Source organism: Sphaeramia orbicularis, chromosome 13 (assembly GCF_902148855.1).
Source record: "Sphaeramia orbicularis chromosome 13, fSphaOr1.1, whole genome shotgun sequence".
Taxonomy (NCBI): domain Eukaryota; kingdom Metazoa; phylum Chordata; class Actinopteri; order Kurtiformes; family Apogonidae; genus Sphaeramia; species Sphaeramia orbicularis.
In genome coordinates, this window is record NC_043969.1 from 6,305,307 (window position 1) to 6,328,737 (window position 23,431).

General features: G+C 38.2%; 1 protein-coding gene across 3 annotated transcripts in view; it reads left to right on the forward strand.

Annotated features, from left to right (window-relative positions):
• Positions 1-16,473, forward strand: part of usp2a (ubiquitin specific peptidase 2a) — a 99,438-nt gene extending 82,965 nt beyond the window's left edge. For 2 of the 3 annotated variants that reach the window (XM_030151480.1, XM_030151478.1), the window contains 11 exons: positions 3,755-3,805; positions 5,533-5,656; positions 6,802-6,913; positions 7,019-7,129; positions 8,146-8,210; positions 8,337-8,440; positions 10,368-10,448; positions 10,930-11,008; positions 11,621-11,725; positions 11,888-12,008; positions 15,853-16,473. In XM_030151480.1, coding sequence (XP_030007340.1) covers positions 3,755-3,805; positions 5,533-5,656; positions 6,802-6,913; positions 7,019-7,129; positions 8,146-8,210; positions 8,337-8,440; positions 10,368-10,448; positions 10,930-11,008; positions 11,621-11,725; positions 11,888-12,008; positions 15,853-15,937 — 1,038 coding nt within the window. In that variant the 3' untranslated portion in view covers positions 15,938-16,473. The remainder of the gene's footprint in view (positions 1-3,754; positions 3,806-5,532; positions 5,657-6,801; positions 6,914-7,018; positions 7,130-8,145; positions 8,211-8,336; positions 8,441-10,367; positions 10,449-10,929; positions 11,009-11,620; positions 11,726-11,887; positions 12,009-15,852) is intronic. The other variant, XM_030151479.1, reaches the window with a different exon arrangement.
• The last annotated feature ends 6,958 nt before the right edge of the window (positions 16,474-23,431 follow it).

Consider the following 23,431-nt stretch of genomic DNA (forward strand, 5'->3'; position numbering starts at 1 on the left):
ACTTTTCTAGACACCCAAACGCTTACATTATTGACCCATTATTCATTCGCTCTCACATTAACACTCTGGTGGTGAATGTATTAATTGAACTGGGTGCTGGACTTAAGATCATGGTTATTCTTTGCAGCCAGAGTTTCTCAAAACGACTGTTGGTGCATGGGCACAAGTGCATTCTGGTCTCCAGGTTTACTTCTGCAGCATGCAGCTCACTTGCACGCGAGGATTGGCAGATTTTCTAGGTGTTGAGAAGATTAAACTCAGTCACCATATTTCACATTTAGACAGATATGAATTGGTGACACTAATTTTGGGTGTACATTAGAGCTGCACAATTAATTTTAAAAGGCTGCAGTATAAATGTCCACTGTGGGCTGGATCTACTTTGCGTGTACTAATTTGCGTGCGCAATCTAGAATTTTGTGTATGGGGTTGAACCGCAGTTTTGCGGGTGATTTAGTAAGATTGCTTGCGCAAATGCCAACAGGTGCAAAGTCTTGCAGACCACCCTATTTAAATGAGGATTTTGTGTGTGCTAAACTTCTCTGGGATACGCAAGCACTAATGGTAACAGTGCACTGAATGATCCAGACGTACAGAAATGTAACGTTGGAGGAGTTTGATTGCATGACTCATTCATTCATTTATTTTAAATTTTAAAGGGGTGTGTGTGTGTGTGTGTGTGTGTGTGTGTGTGTGTGTGTGTGTGGGGTGGGGGGGGGGGGGGGGGGGTGCAGACTTGCTATTTTGCACCTTTGAAAGATGCAACCCTTAGTGTGCACTGTTAGTAAATCCGTTTGTACATCTTTTGCATGTGCAATGAGTTTGCATACGTTTTAATACACGCAAACCTTAGTAGATTCGACCCTGTGTATATGATAATATTTTGCATTTAGTGACACTAGGCAGAGAATGGTACTAAATAAAAAAGTGCAGAAGTTGCTACACTTTTTTGGAGCTCTTGTGTTTTATTTAATAGTAGTTTCTACTGTAACTTTTATGTGCATTTTCCTTGATAAGAAAGCAAATTATAATAACATGTTCACAATAGTCACAATATAACGTTGTTCCACCAAATCATGTGGCATGTGTGCTCATCTTCAAACACTTAGAAATGTGTAGATCTTCTGTGGTACAAGGTTCGAGATTTGGTTAATGTTGACTTGCGCCTGGAAAGTAGTTTTGTTTGAATTATTTTTTCAGTTTCTCTCTCAAAACCAAACCACACTGTTATTTTACAATTTCAAAAATAAACAGTAATATTGTTTTATTAGTTATGATGTTATACAATTATTAATGTTGACCTGCAGCAATGAAAATCACCAAAATACATCCCAGCACACATCTGTGTCTGAGTCCTTTGGTGTACTCTTTGAATGGTGTGATCACAGACTGCTCTCCTGGGTCGACAAAGCCATTAAATCAACAATCTGTGGTCACTCGTGTATGCTAATGAATCTCTGTGGCTTTTGTACAGGGCTGATGATCTGGTGAGGATGCTCACCACACACATGTACTGTAGATGTTAATCACCTTGTGCATAAACTTTGTTTATAGCTAGTTCAGTATGACTTACATTTTGGGTCACAACAGTCACTTTGAAGTCAGATGCCGACTTTGATCAAATAGTTACAGTAACAAGCCCTTCCATCTGCTTAAAGGATTTTATGTTATATGTATATTCTGCACATGGGCCTGTTTCAGTTCCTAGATAGTCACATCATTTAAGCAGTTTGAGCTGACAGACATGGTTTTGTGTATTTTTTAGAATCCTCTTCATCTGCCCAAAATAACTATGATAAATGTCAAATTTGTACCACTAGTTCCATGTTTTTCAACATTTGAAGCTGAATTACTGCTTTTTTCATGAGGCCTTCTTGTTCTTCTATGGTTTCTGAATGGATCTGAGTGGAGAATTAACATCTGAATGGAAAATTAGCACCAGTAACTCTTCTATCTCAGTACATTTATCATGCAGTTATATTCATATAAGCCATAGTGCATTATTTACTTTGATTATGGTCAATTGTCATTGATTTGTATATTTCATTTATGGACTTTGTATATTTAACTTATAATTTCTGCTTTACTTCATGAATGAATGTGTTTTATTTAACTATTACGTGGCTTATACTATTAATAAAAAATATTCACAGTTTTTTTTAAGACAGTAATCATCATCTGAAACTTCATGCCCTTTAAAATGTAGTCTTGTGCACCCTCATGGAAACACCTCTTCAATGAATTCATGGTGGTCCTGAAAAAGTCCACTCAGTAAATTTGCTCTGATTTCACCACAGGTGCATGTGGGTGAGATGGATTTCAGTTGCCAGTGAGATCAGGTGACCGGTGTTGAGCTCGCTGCTCAGCAGAGTTCTGCTCTCTGCCAAGAAAATGCAAGCTCAAGTTACCAGGACTGTTTCTTTTTCTATTTCTCAGCCATTAGTCATTAGTTTGGTTGGTTGTTCTGAAGTCTGTCTCTTCTGTTGCTTTTGTGGAGCAGTGTCTCATGATAAGGTTGTAATACTTGCAACACCTATTAAAAGAATGCTGTCTTAGAGATCTCACAGCTTATGAATTCACAGTATGAAATAGCACAGTTACAAACCATGTGATCAGTACAGTGAGATGATCAGGCCTGGCACAAATATGATTTAGCAATACGGGTGGATTGTATGTAGTTAAAAATGAATGCATTAGTTATACAAGCATAATTGTCCACTGTTTGCGCTGCTTAGCTGAGAGCACATGCACACACACATTCCTTCTCCACCTCTACTTTCTTTGGTACTTCTTCCTCTAGGTACTCATTTTATATAACCACCAAATGAATATAATAAAACACTTACCACAGCAAGTGGTGGCATAAGTTCTGTGCACCAATTTGTACCATTTCAAGATTTTGAAGTCATAATAATATGCTTGGCCATCTGATGTGTTTCACTGAGCTAAACACCTTTATCTCAGGCCTTTCTTTGCCTGGTGATACTCTACATAAACCATAAAAAGTAGATAAAAACAAGTAGAAGCTACTGTATTGGAAATCCTTCTGATATTCTTTGTTATCTAGTGTTGTTAATTAGATCTTTGTGGACTGATTACCAAGAGGGGAACTGGATCAAGTTAACAAAAACATGTTCCTCTCCAAAGACAAAGCTTGCCAGGAAAAAAAAAAAAAATACTAGCTTCTGTCATTCCAAAACAGACACGGGACTCACATTCAAATGCACAGTGTAGATTGACAACATGGCTTATCAGATGTCCTTGTTTTTAATGCTTTATCATAGAACAAATCCAATCTAAAATATTTTAACAGTGTTGGTAACAGCTGGTAGCCATGTACAGTTTACCTTCCAGGGTATGTTAGTGGAACACTGCAAACAAGAACACACGTAAGAGATGATAAATTTATGCCTTATGAATGTCAGAAAGTATATAGTATATATAGTAAGTATAAGTAATATAATATTTAATATTATATAGTGTTACTATGTATGTTTTTGAATGCAAAACCTTTACTTGTAGTGGAATATTATCACAGTTTCCTACATTATGTTCACTACTGGTCCAGAATCATTTTGTGAATGTAGGAAATCAGTGGAACAAAGCTGACAAACTATGACCTAATGTAACAGTCCCTGAATGTAAACAAACCTGTTTACTTCTTGTGTAATGAGTTTTTGACAAATTGAAATTGCTTTTATTTTATTAGTCATGAAATGAAGAGCATCTAATAATTTTATCTTTTGTCTTTCAGAACTCAAAGAGTGCCCAAGGCCTTGTGGGATTAAAGAACCTGGGGAACACTGTAAGTACAGTAGGCTTATATGTTTTAATTATAGCAATCATGAACCTGAAGTCTTGCTATATCCTCATGTTATTCTCAATTAATTATGCTAGGAGAAGCCACACTTTCTAAGTCTTTCTAAATCTAGATTTTGTTTGGTAGTTAACCATTAACCTGTCTACACCAGAGTGGTGGTCCTGCAAAGTATCTGCCAGGCAACAGGCAGAAGGGCCACTCTTAAAATAAACAGTGTGCATGTGTGTGCTGTCTGCCGGTGGTGTGTGTACAGTAACCTAATCCACAGAGCTCTGAACCATGGACCAGGGAGGACTTGTCCTGCCTCTCTCTAACTGGTTTGATCTTACCAAACTGCACGTGTGTCATATTGACACGTGATCAGTGCGATTTGTACACAGCACAGGCTTTGACGACATCTAGGGCCCTGGTACTTGGTCTTAGGTTGGTATGTTGTGGTCACTGGATTTAGAGCCACAACTAATTATTATTTCATTATTTTATGTGCTTGGAATGTATTTGGCAACTGCGTACTGTGATTCATTCACTGAAGACAGAGGTAGTGATGGGCTGAGCCTGCCAACTTGTTGCATTTTTTTCTTCCTTTTCTTTTAATATGTATCTTGAAAAACCAATAAACATAAATATTCCAACAGTTGTTTGATTTATAAAATGTTAGAAAATTGTGAGAAATGTTACCAAAGATGCAGTCTTCAAATGTGTGTTTTGGTCCACACCTCCAAGATTTTCACTTTTATTGGCTTAGAAAAGTAAAGAAACCAGAAAATGATTACATTTAATAAGCAAATATCAGAATTCTATGATATTTTTCTTGAAAAACTATCCAAACAATGAATCCATTGTAAAATGCATGGTTGACACTGACTTATCCAATCTTCAGTCGAATAAGTTTCTTGAATTATTCAGTCTATGAAGCTCTAATTGGATGTCCTCATCAAACAAACAGACATACAAATAAACTAGAAGCACTCGGAGAGCGCAGACCTCCGCCAAGGCTGATCAGTGCCCCCCCCCGTGGGCCCCCCCACCCCCGATCACCACCAAAATTTAACCATTTCTTCCTTATCCCATTTCTAACAAACCCTGAAAATTTCATCCAAATCTGTCCATACTTTTTGAGTTATGTTGCACACTAACGGACAGACAAACGTGGCCCCCCCGTGGGCCCCCCCACCCCCGATCACCACCAAAATTTAATCATTTCTCCTTATCCCATTTCCAACAAACCCTGAAAATTTCATCCAAATCTGTCCATAACTTTTTGAGTTATGTTGCACACTAACGGACAGACAAACAAACAAACAAACAACAAACAAACAGACAAACAAACAAACCCTGGCAAAAACATTACCTCCTTGGCGGAGGTAATAATCATGGTTTGTTTGTACTGATGTTTCACAGTCAAGGCTTGGAATATGACAATGCAGGCCTTTGATAATTTTTTGGATTTATTACTACTTTTAATGTAAATTAACCTATTTTTGACCATGACGGAAAAAAAGCAACTCAGTGTAAAGTTTTGTGTTTGAAAACTTTTTAATCCAATGAGCAAAAAGCCAAGCCTGAAACTGTCCAGACATCATAGATATACGACATTACAGGATTAATTCATAGCAGTATTTCTTTAACACACCAAGCTGGGTTTTTTACAGGGGGAACCTGCTGTTATGTAATCTGAGAGGAAATCAATCTGTGTTTATTTTCCCTTGCAGTGTTTCATGAACAGTATCCTGCAGTGTCTCAGCAACACACACAGCTTGCGAGACTATTGCCTGCACAACTCTCACCGCAGAGACCTTAACAACAACAGCCGCACCAACACAGCCCTCATGGAAGGTGAGAGACATGTCACACGAGAGCCTAGTGCCCAAAGCACACACACACACACTCCTGCTCCCAGCCAGTGAAAAGTCACGCTAAGTCCCTCTGTACCTCTGCACCAGATTAGAATTTCATGTACATGTTTTCGTATAAAAGGCAAACAATGATCACATTTACATTAGATCTGAATTTCATAACAAAATGCCAAAAACAGAAAACGTATTTTAATACCAGTTCTTTATTAACCTAAACATGTTTAAATATCTTCCTTGTTGGAGTGTAATGATTCTACAAATCTGCAGTTTGATTCAAACATGAGGTGGAATATAAAGACCATGGAGAACAAAGTAAATTAGTTAAGGGAGGACCACTCAATTTCCTTAGAGAACAATTAAAAACAAATTCTTGTATTATAATCATGGTGTACATGTCATTGGAAGACATAAAATGTGTGTAATGTGTGCAATTTACAAAATATGCAGCCTATCATTAACTTGAAAAAAGAATATTAATTTAGTTCCTTAAATTATGTAGCATAAATTGTAAAGTAAATGTTTAATGACATCCAGGTGTGCAGAGGACTTCAGTGCTGTTTTGAGTTGTAGCATTTTCCATAAATTTGAAGGTGACTTAATTATATAGCTGTGGAGACTGGAGATCCTTCTGCAAGACAATTTTATGTTTTTTGGTAAAAAAAAAAAAAAAAAAAAGTCATATCATTTGGAATAATTTTAGACTATTTTTATAACCATACATGTGTGCAAAAATCCAAGAAGTTTAATAACAAAACTTCCAATGGGGACCACATGCAACCATTAAATATGATAAGAAACTGCTTAAAATAAGATGACTTATCTTGGACAGTTTTCAATGCTTTCCATATTATTTACATGAGTTTGGTTCAGGTGGTTCCCAAATGGCTGGAATGCTGCATGGAAACCTCATAATGTCATGTAAAAACCTGACATAAGAGCTCAACAGCAGTGGCAGCAGGTTGGGTTTTAGTACTTAGCTGAGACAGTGGACATTTGTATCACAGATTCGGTCTTATTTTCAGAACCATTGTACCTCTGCTGCCTGCACTTTTATGCACAGATGTGGAATTAGTTTATTTAAGTTAATTATCTGCCTGAAGTAACCCAAGTGTTTCTTTGTTGCAGAATTTGCCAAGCTGATACAGACTATGTGGACATCATCCAGCAGTGAGGCAGTCAGCCCATCTGAATTCAAAACTCAGATCCAGAGATACGCACCCAGATTCGTGGGTTACAAGTAAGTGTAGGTTTTTTCACGATTTGTACAGAGATTGGAGTGGTCTGTATACGGTAGGAAAAGAAATCATCAATAGTTGTGAAGTATTGTGTTTGTGCTCTACAGCCAACAGGATGCTCAGGAGTTCCTGCGTTTCCTCCTGGATGGCCTGCACAATGAGGTGAACAGGGTCACAGTCAGGCCAAGGGGCACTGTGGAGGACTTTGACCACCTGCCGTAAGTATTAGCCTGCGTAGATGTCTCTGCACAGGTTGCATCTACACTGAAAATTTCAATTTCAATGAGTAAGTCAGGTGATGATTTGTTCACCCATGAATAATGAAGTGTAGTGAATGTAAACAAAACTTGGACCTGACTAAAGCACCACATAGGAGGACAGCAATATGAAAAAAACCCAGTACATCATGTGATTGTAGCAAAAAAAATAATTTCATATTATGCCTTATCATTTATTTCACTCTCAAATAACACTCTTGTAGGCAACATGTTTCATTTTATTGAATTTAGACGATACTTTGCATTCTTCAACTTGCCGCAGAGGCAGGCAAAAAATACAGAAGGGAGTAATTCTGTACAGGCGAAGGACTTTGACCAGCCAGGACAAATGCTGAGCTCATGCCTTAAAGAGGGGTTACTTTTGTCACATGAGTGTCATCTGACACAAACCAGAAAACTGTATAAATTGTGCCACAGACAGGTGGTCACAACAGTATTAGTGTAAGAGATTTTGTTCATATTGCATAGCTTCAGCACCACACGTTTAAAGGCTGCATGAGACAGTTTCACCTCTTTAAAGCTGCTGTCTCTCTGAGACCCAGATTGTGCTTAATGCTCCAATTCTTGCATATAATTATCAGTTATCTAACTGTGGCTTAGTCAAAGGTCAGCATTAATCTCTGTAAGTTTCCTCTTGAAACAGGTCAGCGCTGCCTGAATATTAAAACTGTATCTACATCCCACTTGGAATTGTGTTTCAGGGTATCAGGACTGTTTCAGAAACAAAGGGTGCTTTTAGTCTTATACCCTCTACACCAAATCTCCTGCTTTCTCTCTTTCACCTAGATATTCAGACTAAAGTAGGTCACATCTCTAAATAGTGTCTGCTCACTGTTATTATCTGTTTTCAGTAGTAGGTAAACACTTCATTTGGCACTTAGCACAGTTAGACTGGGTGTCTCTCTGGAACACTTTTTTCTAATAATTTCATGACGTATCTGTGCTTTCACACCCAGGGATGAAGAGAAAGGGAAGAAGATGTGGAGTAAATACCTGGAAAGAGAAGACAGTAAGATAGTAGGTGAGTAGTACACACCACTTTGGTTTGATTTATGTTTGAGAGTGAAATTTATTTTGACACCCAGGGTAAAAAGACAACAGAATTGTGTGTAGTAGGTGTTGTTAACATGTGTCTTGCATCCTCCAGACCTGTTTGTAGGCCAGCTGAAGAGCTCTCTGACCTGCAGCCACTGTGGTTTTTGCTCCACTGTCTTTGACCCCTTTTGGGATCTGTCTTTACCCATCGCCAAGGTTAGAAAACACACACACATACTGTATGAAATAGTAAAAATTCTCCACCAGATGTTAATGTTCTGCAATTAAAGCCTTCTTTAAGTAAAAGTGTTACAGCACAATGTATCTAAGGTATGGAAGGTCTAAGAAGTCTTTGTGCAGTAAAATGATCCTCATCCCTTTTGTTTTTTATATTATATATAATGTTTTTGGATTCATTTTTACTATAGAATTTGTGTGTTTATTACATTTCATTGCTCATTTTAACTGCTTTACACACTGTTGGTAGTTTAATCTAGAGCAGGGGTCTGCAACTTTTATTATCAAAAGAGCCATTTTGCCCCCTCTTCTGCCAAAAAAAATAGTCTGGAGCTGCAAAAAATAACAGAGCTTATAAACTTTAAAAGTTTTAATCTTTTTTTTACATTTTATCTGTTACAACCACTGAATACAACAAACAGAAGTGCAGTGTGGAATGCATTCTGGAGTATGATCACTCTAAAAGTACACAGTAAAAGTATTTCATAGTATTTGTGCTAATAGTATATGAAGTACTAATACCAAAAATACCAAATTCACAAGGTACTTATTAGAAAAAATAATTTTACTCATCATTGAATTTAGTCTTAAAGCCTATTTCAGATGAAAAAACAAAGACTTTTGGAGCATGGAATGGATTTTGGAGTATGATTACTCCAAAAGTACACAGTAAAAGTAGTTCATAGTATTTGTGCTAATAGTATATGAAGTTCTAATACCAAATACACCATATTCATGAGGTACTTATAGGAAAAAATAATTTTACTCATCATTGAAGTTAGTCTTAAAGCCTATTGCAGATGAAAAAAACACACTTTCGTAGCTTAGAAGGGAATCTGTTGTAGAATTACCCCAAAAGTACACAGTACTCATACTCATACAGTCGCTCTATGAAAAGTATTGCTATATATGGAATCGATTCTCTTCAAAACTCAACACTGCCTCTGCAGTTCCCAGTTGTGCTGCTCCATATTCTCCGTCTGGGTTCACATCCGCAAGCTCCTGGAAAACGGACAGAATTACGTGAGTAATAAACAAAGGACGGACAGAACCCTCCGTCCATATCCGTCTGCGTCTTTAACGTCGAGCATAAATGAGCCCTTACTTTTGTTGTCTGGAAGGCACATTTGCTCCATGCAGCTCATCTACAGTAATTGTCGAATGAGTAGCGCACAACAAAAACACTAGCAGCTGGCTTGACATTGCAGAGGAGAATCGCAGCTGGCGTGACAGCAGTAAAGGGAGCCACTACAAGGAGGCTGAAGAGCCGCATGCAGCTCCGGAGCCGCAGGTTGCCGACCCCTGATCATATTCTCACATCATATTCTCTGAGATCATTACATGTTCATATCGTATGAGAACCACTTATCTCTAAAAACTCAACTTTTAATGACCTAAGAAAATCAACACTGTTTTCAGCTTTGTGGTACTACATTTTCCAGTGAAACCAATAAGGCTTTTAAGGAGAGAAAGAGAAAAATTTCAAATTAATCCTATGAAAGAAATACTTCAGGTTATCTGAAATATTCAAATTCAAAACACTGGGAGATTCATTGTGTTTCACTAGTCAAAATGAAAAACTGTTATCTGAAAAGGTGCTACAGCTGTCAGTCTAATGTAGTGACCTCTGAGATACAGTGGCATAGTAGTATAAAGTTGCATAAAATGGAGATACTTAAGTAAATTATAACTTCTTTTAATTTGTATATACATACACGTGAAGGTCATTAGTGGGATGTTGACTTAGTGTATGTGCAATTGTGTATCTGATTTATTTTTTTCTTTCTGTTCCTAACATGAGCTCTCTGTTTTTCTTCCCGTCTCAATCTGTGCTTTGCTCTGCTTCGTGTGTGTGTGTTATTTGTTTGTTCTGTGTTCATGTCATTGCATCTATGTTTGTGTTCAGAAGGGCTATGGTGAGGTGAGTCTGATGGACTGCATGCGGCTCTTCACCAAAGAGGATGTCCTTGATGGGGATGAAAAGCCGGTACGTATCTATGCAGTCAGTGACAAATGTACAGACACAACAAAGGAAACTGACTTGAACTTGTAGGCTTTTTAGGCTGTTTTACATGTGTAAAAACTATTTGATTACAGAAAAATTTGCTCATTTGTCCAAATTGAAAGAACTCGTACCCAACATCCTGGAGGTTTTCACTGTATCCAGCATATGTTGGAAGTGGTGCATGCCAGTTTACCTCTGCCAAGGAGGTTATGTTTTTGCCGGTGTGGGTTTGTCTGTCTGTTTGTTTGTCTGTCTGTTTGTCTGTCTGTCTGACCGTGTGCAAGATAACTCAAAGTTATGGACGGATTTGGATGAAAATTTCAGGAAATGTTGATACTGGCACAAGGAACAAATGATTAAATTCTGGTGGTGATGGGGAGCACTGATCTTCCTTGGCTTGGCGGAGGTCTGCGCTCTCCGAGTGCTTTTCTAGTTCAATATGTTTTGCGTTTGTCCTTCACAGACATGCTATAGGTGTAAAGCCAGGAGGAGATGCACTAAGAAGTTCACAATACAGAAGTTCCCCAAGATCTTAGTTCTGCGTATCCTTTGTCTTTGGACACAGTCTGATATACAATTAAAATGTCTGTACATTTTATTCAAGATTTTACAAAGAAGACTTACATTATACTTAGGTACAGTTCTGAGATACTTTTGTACTTTGAATACGTTAATATTCTGATGCTTTACGTCACAACGTGACAGAAGTAAACATAGTACCTTAACAGCTCTACTTATATATTAAAATATATACAATGTGTTTAAGAAATTGTATGAACTGTTAAAATGAACTGTCCAGCAGTATATGAAGTAGTCAAATACTTTGGAAACGTACACTGTATAATGAGGACATCCACTTATAGAAAAAGTCGTGCATGAAAGTACATCTTGATGACTCTACATCTTCATCTTCTTAACCACTTTTATACAGTGGGAATATTATTACTGCTCTATTAGTTTAATAAATATAGAAATGTGAAATACCACAATCCACAGGCATTGATGTGCTTGGTTCTTACTTGTTGATGGCTCTGACAGACTCAGTGGGTACTAATTTAAATGTTTTATTTGCAGTAATGAACAGTTAATGGATGCATGGAGCCACACAGTGATACAGCCACAGCATTTGTTCCTTAACTCACTTTCCTGATCAGACTTGAAGCGCTTTTCGGAGGCACGAAGAACCAGCAAACTGTCCACCTTTGTTAACTTTCCTATGAAGGATTTGGATCTGCGGGAGTTTGCCTCTGATAACAGCAGTAAGTACTGATCCACATTGGTTAGTAAAATGTTGTAGTCTTAAAAGTAAGTATTGCAATCTGTGTTTTCAGTGGAGAATTTTTCCACCTTATCAGAAACTTTGAAAACAGTCCAGTTGAGGGTTGTTAAAGGCATGACATTCTTTCCTGTTTTATCCTCAGTAAATGCAGTGTACAACCTGTATGCAGTGTCTAACCACTCAGGCACCACTATGGGCGGTCACTACACAGCCTACTGTCGCAATCCCAACTCGGGAGAATGGTACACCTTTAATGACTCCAGGTAGGTTAAACACCCAGCCAATAAAGAGATGAGAGTTAAAACATACTTAGCACAGGTAACAATTCAGAATGGAGCCACAGGAAAAAGATCTGGATTGAATACATTCTTCAAACCACTTCCACCTATACACCTCTGGTAGGGGGATTAGGTCATGTCTGTTCATAAAATATGACTCACTGCTGCCATGTTGACAAGTTTACCCAGTCTGATCCCATAGAAGACTACTGTTCCAAAAAATGTAATAAAATTATATATAATATAGTAGTGTCAACCTTGTGTTACTGAAGGCGCCATTCTGATTATTCTCAATTCCTCACTGAATTAGGAAAAAAACATAAGAAGCCAAAAAATTATTAAAAAGTTAGCTATATAATGTCATGTTTTGTTGAAGTAGAATGTTCTAAATGTGTATATATTATTCATATATCCAAATTTAATAAAGTACTGTGCAAAAGTCCTAGGTCAGCATTATGTTTAGTAAAGTGCTAATGACCAAACATATGCATTTGTCAGTTTCTGTATTAAGATACATTCTGGATATATATGAAGTATGTACAGCAGTAAAAGCAAATGTTTCAGTGGTAGCATTTAGTGTGACCCCCCTTTTGCACTTAAAATGTCTTTAACCCTTTTGTTCAGACAATATGAGATTTGTTATTGTTGTTTTTATTTATTTTTCTGATGTTTATCACCAGGTTTCATTCAACATATGTCAGATGTTTCTATTTGTGCTGCTTCTTGTCATGGAGTCAAGGATCACAATAAATAGTGACTTTAACCCTTGCAACCCATTTAGTTCAGTTTTTGTGTGTCTTTTAAGGTAGTGCACATATTTCCCATATTTTCTTGTTTCAGAAGAAAATCAAATGACAGCTAAACATGTATGCTCACCTCAGCCCTGCAAAAACAGCAACACTAAAGGTGGCCTCAGAGTTTTGCACAGTGCCATAAATCCAGGGTCATATTCCCTCAATATGGAAGATTTACTGATGCAGAGTTGTCTCCCACGTCACATCTCCCATTGAAAGAACAGTCTGTCTTGTTTGAGTGCAGTTGAGAGAATGTTAGTAAACCAGCAACAACAAATAAATGCATTCTGATTTTCATTAGTTATGTTTTTAACTTGAAACAGACCAGGTTTTACAGCCACATAGACAAATGTGTTTTGGTTTTGCTATCTCATCATAAATAGGTGTTTATTCAAACAAAATGACTAGAAATTACTGCCGTTTCTTCTTCTGTCAGAAACTCTTTACCATTCATTCACGACTGACAGGAAACTGGTTTTGTGAGTTGGTGGTGGAAAACCTCAGTGACAAACGCACATAGTTTGGTGCCCCCTTTTGGTTATGTTGGACTATTCAGGAAAGGCAGAAATGCTGTTTGGTGCATGTTGGTCTGACAGAGTCCACTTGGTGAGTAAAATGACTGTATAATTGTATTGATTCATCTCTGTTGGATCAGAGCAGATTTGTTGAGATTTCATAAAAGCTTTAGTAAAGTCATGTAAGTTGTTATATAGTCGTGTTCAGTGTCTAATTTATTCAAAGTTCAGATGTGTAGAGAAGTGTTTGCTGGATTTTTTCAGGTCTAGTTCTGGCCTGGGTATGGCTATTGCTGATTGATTTTGGATGTGCTTTTCAGGTGCAGATTAAATAAAAAATGGATCTCAGTGAAATTTATGTTGCTCACAATGTTGAAGTTCAGACAGTTTTACTGAATATGGATAGAGCAGCATGTGATGACAGAAATGAAAGTGACTGTCTAGCAAAACAAATACATCCCATAATGCTATCATTGGCGGGTAAATTTTTGTTTCTCTGCTGAGACTCTGTACTTGAATTTGAAGTCTGACAGATGCTCTACCTGTGTTCCATGTGTTTCAGAGTTTGACACAGGATTATTTTCATGTTCACTGCAATTTGTACTCTCTGATATTTCTGTCATTTGACCAGCAAGTTGCGCATATTGTTGCATTCAAGTACACCTCCTAAATTCACAAATCTACTGACATGGCTACAAATATATAATTGACATTGCTCTTATTTATTTTTGTTTAAAGATACTGTACTCCACCTGTCATTACATTAAAATGATAAAAAAAGTGTTTGTCATTTTACTATTTTGATTACCCCTCGGCCAACTTGTGGCCGAAGGGGTGTTGTGATCGTTTTGTCAACGACGTTATCGCATTATCTGAAGAATGCATTGAGATATCAGTACCAAATTTATACTGTGGAATTGTGATACATCTTGGCATGGACCAGAAGCCTATTGAAAACAGGTCACCTTGACCTACTTTTTTAAGGTCAAATGGTCTTGTGCCTTGTGCAGTTATATCTGAGTACTTTCAAATATAAATATGTATGTAGTAAGTTTTACACAAAGACAGTCTAATCCAAATTATAGGGCAGTAACTTTCAACAGAATGTTACACTATATTTGGCCGAGGGGTATTAAAAGTGCAAAGCACGTTATGTTAAACTTCAGTCTTCAGGCTTTATTAGAATATGATCATAAAATCCTAGTCCTAGTCAATCCGTTGTGTCCTTGGGCAAGACACTTCACCCTCCTTGCCTCCAGTGCCACTCACACTGGTGTATGAATGTGTATGAATGTTTGGTGGTGGTCGGAGGGGCCGTTGGCGCAAATTGGCAGCCCTACTTCTGTCAGTCTGCCCTAGGGCAACTGTGGCTACATGTGTAGTTTACCACCACCAGAGGGAGAATGTGAGAGCGAATGAATAATGGGTCAATAATGTAAAGCGCTTTGAGTGACCAAAAAGCGCTATATAAATCTAATCCATTATTATTATTATTATTATTATTATTATTATTATTATTATTATTATTAGCTGCCTGTCAGCTGGCTGACAGGCAGCTGTCTGTACCAATAAGGCAGCAGCCGACACCAACTGTACTCCCAGTCATCATTGCCCATTTTTCTAACACCTTTGCTTGTGTATCCTCTTTTATTTGGACATTTTACCAGGGAGTATCTCACACTACTTTTTTTTTTTTTTTCCTCCTACTTGTCTTGTCCAGCATTCTAACAGCAGAATGGTAGTCTGGTTCCTTTTGGTGCTGAGCAAATTTGCTTTGCCAAGGGTAACTTCATAAAGTATATGAAGCGCCCTTTGATATTCTACTGTGTTTATTATGAGTTTTGTTGAACCACATTTCGATGCCGGACCTGACATGGGGGGTGGGGGTGGGGGGGTAGAAGAAGGGGAGAGAACAAGAGAGAAGAAGGTGGCGAAGACCCTCACAAGAAAGTATCAACAATACAAACAGCAACAACCATGGAAACAATTATAATGGTGACAATAACTACAACCAGAACTGAGTAAACTGGGCAGAAGAGAGAGAAAAAAACAAAACAAAACAAACAAAACTACAAAAAAAACCAATAATGAGATACATAAGACCTATGAAATGAAGAATATAAGAAAGCATGAACAAAATGTCGTATACCACATTCGCACAAAAAAAAAAAAAAAATCCCAGTGCACTGGGATGGCACTTTTATTATCTTGATTTAACCAATTTTTCTATTCAGTACAATGCACTTAAGGCAGCAGTTCTGAGGTCATTTGCTTCATGTCATACTCTGTCTCCACATTTCGTGTGTCTCTCCACCTAGACTATTAAAGGCATGAAAAATCCCCAAAAAATTTCAAAAAAAGAAAAGGGTTGCTATTTGATATTCATTCAGAAATTAACATAAACGTTGTGGATGAAATAAAGGTCATCAGTTCTTGAAAAGTTCTGGAAGAGTTTTCAGATGTCTGAAAAAACGTGTGTTATCTGCAGCTATAACATCTGCCTTTTCTCTTTCCTCTCAGAGTAACGCCAATGTCCTCCAGCCAAGTGCGCAGCAGCGACGCCTACGTCTTGTTCTACGAGCTGGCTTCCTCCTCACGGATGTGAAGAGAGCTGGAGGACAGCAGGCCGCAGCACCACTTTGTCAGACGGAATGACAAATGGAAGGATGGGAAGAACGGGAGCATTGGTGGAGCCCAGCCTTTTTTTGTTTTTGTGGAAATTTGTCACATGAACACATGAAGACACACCCCTAAAGCCTGGAGACTGCTTCTCTGTGCAGAGAGAGGGGGACACTCTGGAAACCACAGCAACCTGAACAACCAGCCCCACTCTCCCTCTCTCCCTCTGTCTTTATCTGGTGTCTTTCTCATTCTGGCTGGAGGTGTGTGTGTTGACGGTGTGTGTGTGTGTGTGTGTTTGTGTGTGTTTGTGTGTGTGTGTGTGTGTGTGTGTGTGTGTGTGTGTGTGTGTGAGAGAGAGCGTACAAGGCTGACACAGGGCAATAATCCCATCTGGCTGACCAACCAGTGAATCCGTCTCCATCTCTGAAGTCCCTCTCTATGCACTGCGAACTGAACTTTCATCCTGACTGCGCCTTTGCTTCTTGTTTGCCTCAGTCTATTAAAACTGATTTGTTGCAATTTTTTGACTTTTTTTCAACTCTGAATTTATGTTAGTTGTATGGGGGTTTTTTTTGTTTTGTTTTGTTTTTTTTTGGGTGGGGGGCAGATACAGTCATCACTGTCTTTTTGGACTGTGCTTAGAGTTTGACTGTAACAGGACTGATCACAGTTACACGGAACTAACAGTCCACCGGCCAGCCAGGTTTTTTTTTTCACAGCTTTCCCTTCTGCTGCACAACACTCCCATGTTACATCTCTGTCACTGTTTTTTTCTCCTATGGTGGTTGGGAGGCCGGTGGCACTGTGAGCACTACAGAGGACAAACCTCTAACTTGTGTTTTCTTTCATTTCTTTTCTCCACGTGTGACTGCTACTGATGTTTTAAAAGTGCTGTGAATGAATGAATGGACAGTCTAAGGATTAATAATATAGACAATAGCAACGGTAACAATCCTCATCATCTTAATGAGGTCTTTTCTTCCTCTCTTGTTTCATGCCATTGAACAACATGGAAAGAATGTTTTAAAGACAAAAAAACACTATATCTGTATATTTTTATATCCTGATGCAATATAGAGAATGTACTATTCAATGGTGCTGAAAATGACCCATAACTGTTTTCAGTTGGTTTATTTAACAGGTTTCAAGAGAGAAAAAAAAGTTATTATTTATGCTTACAAGTGATGAGTCACACTTTTTAACAGTGGCAGTCAAACACACAAGTATATAAATATATATCTATATATAAATATATATATATATATATATATATATATATATATATATATATATATATATATATATATATATATATGAAAATAAAGTCAACAAACAGTGGTTTTACTTTTGGAGTTTGTCATTCTTTAAACCTCCTAGGGGCATTTTGTTTTCAGGTTGTCTCTCGTTGTGAACATGTTATCTCAGGAATATCTTAGAGGAATCAAGAATGACCTGATTGGAATTTGACAAAACAGTGGCCACACAAAACATGATTTTTAGATCATATCAGGGTTAAGGGCTGCATAAAGTCTGTTGGGACTGAAGATCTGAATGGAATTCACTATTTAGTGTAACATTAGGAAACCAAAGAAGGCCCTCCCTTTAAGAGCTTGATTTATATTTGACTTTCTTTATATTTTAGCCTTAATATAATGTATGTGCTCTTTTTTTGATTTATTGTCTGTTATTACTCAGAGAAATATGATTTCAGATACTGTTGCAATTTTTACTTTTTTTTTTTTTTTTTTTTTTTTTTTACAAGTTTTCTGAGCATGTTGGTCAATTTCCAAAGATTATGAATTTTGTGTTAGTTTTAATTTTGCATCAGACCAAGTCCTTCACCCTCCCTAGTTTATTTTCCATTGTATCCAAGAGTTGCTCTAAACTGTCCCCAAAGAACAGTAAAGATGTTACCAGTGTTGAGCTTGTTATTTGGAAAATGGAGTAATGTAAGCTACAACCTGAAGAATGTAATGAATTAAGCTACAGTCACATGGCACACAATAGTTTAACATACAAAAATAGGACCAATAGCCCTGTAGCTCACCAGCATGCTCTATAAAGCATCAATAACAAGTTGAATTAAAGCCACAAGCGGCATCTAAAGGCCCTCGCCAAGGGCACGTCCAGTGGAAGTATGCACATCATTGAGCAGGTGGCGCTCTAGCACCAAATTTCAGTGTCTTCTGATGAATGGGTGTCGGCCTGGGAGATTGACAACTGATTCAAATTTGAGGGAAATCATTGCTTGTATGTCCGAACTAAGGAAATTTTTGTATAAGTAAATCTGTAGGGGGCGCTATGCAGCTAAAATTAAATTTCTTCAATTGAATGGGTGTAGGCCTGCAAGATGTACCACTGAGTCAAATTTGAGCCAAATCGGTGTTCATATGTCCGAGGTGATGCAATTTTCGTGAAGGTGAATTTGTAGAGGGCGCTAATGAGCGAAATGGCAATTTCTTTTGATAAATGGGTGTAGGCCTGGGAGATTGACAACTGATTCAAATTTGAGCCAAACTGGTGTTCGTATGTCTGAGGTGAAGTAATTTTCGTAAAGGTAAAATTGTAGGGGGCGCTACAGCTCCAAATTTCAAATTTTTCTGATAAATGGGTGTAGGCCTGAGAGATAGATGTCTGAGTCAAATTTGAGCCAAATTGGTGTTCGTATGTCTGAACTGAAGCAATTTTAATAAAAAAAATTTTTAAAAACTGTAGGGGACGCTGTAGTGTGAAATTTCAGTTTCTTTTGACAAATAGGTGTAGGCCTGGGAGACAGATGTCTGAGTCAAATTTGAGCCAAATTGGTGTTCGTATCTCCAAACTGATGTCATTTTTGTAAATGTACATTTGTAGGGGGTGGTCTAGAGCGAAATTTCAAATTCTTTTAATAAATGAGTGTAGGCCTGGGAGATGGACGTCTGAGTGTAATTTGAGCCAAATCGGTGTTCGTATGTCTGAGCTGAAGCAATTTTTGTAATGGTAAATTCGCAAAGAAACTTTGCAAAGTTTGCGAAGTTGTCACACAAAAATGGTGACACCAATCCAAAAAATTCGGCTAACTTTTGATGCCCCACTTCTCTAGATACTGTACACCGATTTTGAGCTCATCTGGCCAAACAGCCAAGGAGGAGATAGTTAAAATACGACGTCAGCGAAAACGCTGACTCAGCATTTTGGAAATTTCAATCCAATATGGCCGACTTCCGGTTGGTTAAGGGGCGTGGCCACAATAATATTTTTTGTTTGTCTCCTCATGATGAATCTGTGTACCGATTTTCGTGGCTCTACGACAAACTTTATTTTGGACCTGCTCCCATTGACGTAATGCATTTCCACTTTTCAAGGGGGCGCTGCAGCAACATTTCTTTACCGACATCTACGAAACCTGTATGTAAATTCAATTTTGCACATTTCTGAATTTTGGGCAAAATTTGGTGAGTTTTCGTAAATGTTCAGAGGGTCAAAATTGAGCTCAAAGCGCAGGAGAAAGAAAAATAAAACAAAAAATAATAATAATAATAATAATTAAAGCCGCAAGCGGCATCAAAAGGCCCTCGCCAAGGGCACGTCCAGTGGAAGTATGCTCATCGTTCAGCAGGTGGCGCTCTAGCCCCAAATTTTGTGTCTTCTAATGAATGAGTGTAGGCCTGGGACATTGACAATTGATTTGAGACAAATCAGTGTTCGTATGTCGGAACTGAACAAAATTTTGTATAAATAAATCTGTAGGGGGCGCTATGAGCAAAAATTCAATTTGTTCCATTGAATGGGTGTAGGCCTGTGAGATGTACCACTGAGTCAAATTTGAGCAAAATTGGTGTTCGTATGTCTGAACTGATGCAATTTTCGTGAAGGTAAATTTGTAGGGGGCGCTACTGAGCGAAGTTGCAATTTCTTTTGATAAATGGGTGTAGGCCTGGGAGATTGACAACTGATTCAAATTTGAGCCAAATTGGTGTTCGCATGTCTAATGTGAAGTAATTTTCGTAAAGGTAACATTGTAGGGGGCGCTATGGCGCCGAATTTAAAATTTTTCTGATAAATGGGTGTAGGTCTGGGAGATAGACGTCTGAGTCAAATTTGAGCCAAATTGGTGTTCGTATGTCCGAACTGAAGCAATTTTAATAAAAAATATTAAAAAATTTTTGTAGGGGGCGCTGTAGTGCTAAAATTTCAGTTTCTTTTGATAAATAGGTGTAGGCCTTGGAGACAGATGTCTGAGTCAAATTTGAGCCAAATCGGTGTTCGTATGTCCGAACTGATGTCATTTTTGTAAATGTACATTTGTAGGGGGTGCTATAGTGCAAAATTTCAATTTCTTTTAATAAATGGGTGTAGGCCTTTGAGATAGACATCTGAGTCAAATTTCAGCCAAATCGGTGTTCGTATGTCTGAGCTGAAGCAATTTTTGTAGTGGTAAATTTTCGAAAAAACTTTGCAAAGTTTGCAACCTCGTCACACAGAAACGGTGATGCCGATTCAAAAAATTCGGCTAACTTTTGATGCCCCACTTCTCTAGATACTGTACACTGATTTTGAGCTCATTCGGCCAAACGGCTTAGTAGGAGATAGTTAAAATACAACGTCAGCGAAAACGCTGACTCAGCATTTTGGAAATTTCAATCCAATATGGCCGACTAAGGGTTGGTTTAGGGGCGTGGCCATAATAATATTTTTTGTTTGTCTCCTCATGATGAATCAGTGTACTGATTTTCGTGGCTCTACGACAAACTTTATGTTGGACGCGCTCCCATTGGCGCAATGCATTTCCACTTTTCAAGGGGGCGCTGCCGCAACATTTCTTTACCGACATCTACGAAACCTATATGTAAATTCAATTTTGCACATTTCTGAATTTTATGCAAATTTGGTGAGTTTTCGTAAATGTTCAGAGGGTCAAAATTGAGCTCAAAGCGCAGGAGAAAGAAAAATAAAACAAATTAAAGCCGCAAGCGGCATCTAAAGGCCCTCACCACGGGCACATTCAGTAGAAGTATGTCCATCGTGCAGTAGGTGGCGCTCTAGCGCCAAATTTCAGTTTCTTCTAATGAATGGGTGTGGGCCATGGGATTGACAACTGATTAAAATTTGAGGGAAATCATTGCTCGTATGTCCGAAGTAAGGAAATTTTTGTATAAGTAAATCTGTACGGGGCGCTATGCAGCTAAAATTAAATTTCTTCCATTGAATGGGTGTAGGCCTGCGAGATGTACCACTGAGTCAAATTTGAGCCAAATCGGTGTTCATTTGTCCGAGGTGATGCAATTTTCGTGAAGGTGAATTTGTAGGGGGCGCTAATGAGCGACATGGCAATTTCTTCTGATAAATGGGTGTAGGCCTGGCAGATTGACAACTGATTCAAATTTGAGCCAAATTGGTGTTCGTATGTCTGAAGTGAAGTAATTTTCGTAAAGGTAAAATTGTAGGGGGTGCTATGAAACCAAATTTCAAATTTTTCATATAAATAGGTGTAGGCCTGGGAGATAGACACCTGAGTTAAATTTGAGCCAAATCGGTGTTCATATGTCCGAACTGAAGCAATTTTAATTTAAAAAAAAAAATATATATATATATTAAAAATTTTTGTAGGGGGCGCTGTAGTGCAAAATTTCAGTTTCTTTTGATAAATAGGTGTAGGCCTGGGAGACAGATGTCTGAGTCAAATTTGAGCCAAATCAGTGTTCGTATGTCCGAACTGATGTCATTTTTGTAAATGTACATTTGTAGGGGGCGCTATAGTGCGAAATTTCAATTTCTTGTAATAAATGGGTGTAGGCCTGGGAGATGGATGTCTGAGTGTAATTTGAGCCAAATCGGTGTTCGTATGTCTGAGCTGAAGCAATTTTTGTAATGGTAAATTTGCGAAGAAACTTTGCAAAGTTTAAGACGTTGTCACACAAAAATGGTGACACCAATCCAAAAAATTCGGCTAACTTTTGATGCCCCACTTCTCTAGATACTGTATGCCCATTTTGAGCTCATTTGGCCAAATGGCTTAGTGGGAGATAGTTAAAATACGATGTCAGCGAAAATGCTGACTCAGCATTTTGGAAATTTCAATCCAATATGGCCGACTTCCGGTTGGTTTAGGGGCGTGGCCACAGGAATATTTTTTTTTTGTCTCCTCATGATGAATCTGTGTACTGATTTTCGTGGCTCTACGGCAAACATTATGTTGGACATGCTCCCATTGACGTAATGCATTTCCACTTTTCAAGGGGGCGCTGCCGCAACATTTCTTTACAGACATCTACGAAACCTACATGTAAATTCAATTTTGCACATTTCTGAATTTTGGGCAAAATTTGGTGAGTTTTCATAAATGTTCAGGGGGTCAAAATTGAGCTCAAAGTGCAGGAGAAAGAAAAAAAAAAAAAAAAAAAATTAAAACCGCAAGCAGCATCTAAAGGCCCTCGCCAAGGGCACGTCCAGTGGAAGTATGCTCATCGTTCAGCAGGTGGCGCTGTAGCCCCAAATTTTGTGTCTTCTAATGAATGGGTTTAGGCCTGGGACATTGACAATTGATTTGAGACAAATCAATGTTCGTATGTCTGAACTTAACAAAATTTTGTATAAATAAATCTGTAGGGGGCGCTATGAGCCAAAATTCAATTTGTTCCATTGAATGGGTGTAGACGTGCGAGATGTACCACTGAGTCAAATTTGAGCAAAATCGGTGTTCGTATGTCTGAACTGATGCAATTTTCGTGAAGGTAAATTTGTAGGGGGCGCGACTGAGCGAAGTGGAAATTTCTTTTGATAAATGGGTGTAGGCCTGGGAGATTGACAACTGATTCAAATTTGAGCCAAATTGGTGTTCGCATGTCTAACGTGAAGTAATTTTCGTAAAAGTAGCATTGTAGGGGGCGCTATGGCGCCGGATTTAAAATTTTTCTGATAAATGGGTGTAGGCCTGGGAGATGGACGTCTGAGTCAAATTTCAGCCAAATCGGTGTTCGTATGTCTGAGCTGAAGCAATTTTTATGATGGTAAATTTTCGAAAAAACTTTGCAAAGTTTGCAACCTCGTCACACAAAAACGGTGATGCCGATTCAAAAAATTCGGCTAACTTTTGATGCCCCACTTCTCTAGATACTGTACACCTATTTTGAGCTCATTCTGCCAAACGGCTTAGTAGGAGATAGTTAAAATACAATGTCAGCGAAAACGCTGACTCAGCATTTTGGAAATTTCAATCCAATATGGCTGACTAAGGGTTGGTTTAGGGGCGTGGCCATAATAATATTTTTTGTTTGTCTCCTCATGATGAATCTGTCTACCGATTTTCGTGGCTCTACGACAAACTTTATGTTGGACACGCTCCCATTGGCGCAATGCATTTCCACTTTTCAAGGGGGCGCTGCAGCAACATTTCTTTACCGACATCTACGAAACCTATATGTGAATTCAATTTCTCACACTTCTGAATTTTCGGCAAAATTTGGTGAGTTTTCATAAATGTTCAGGGGGTCAAAAT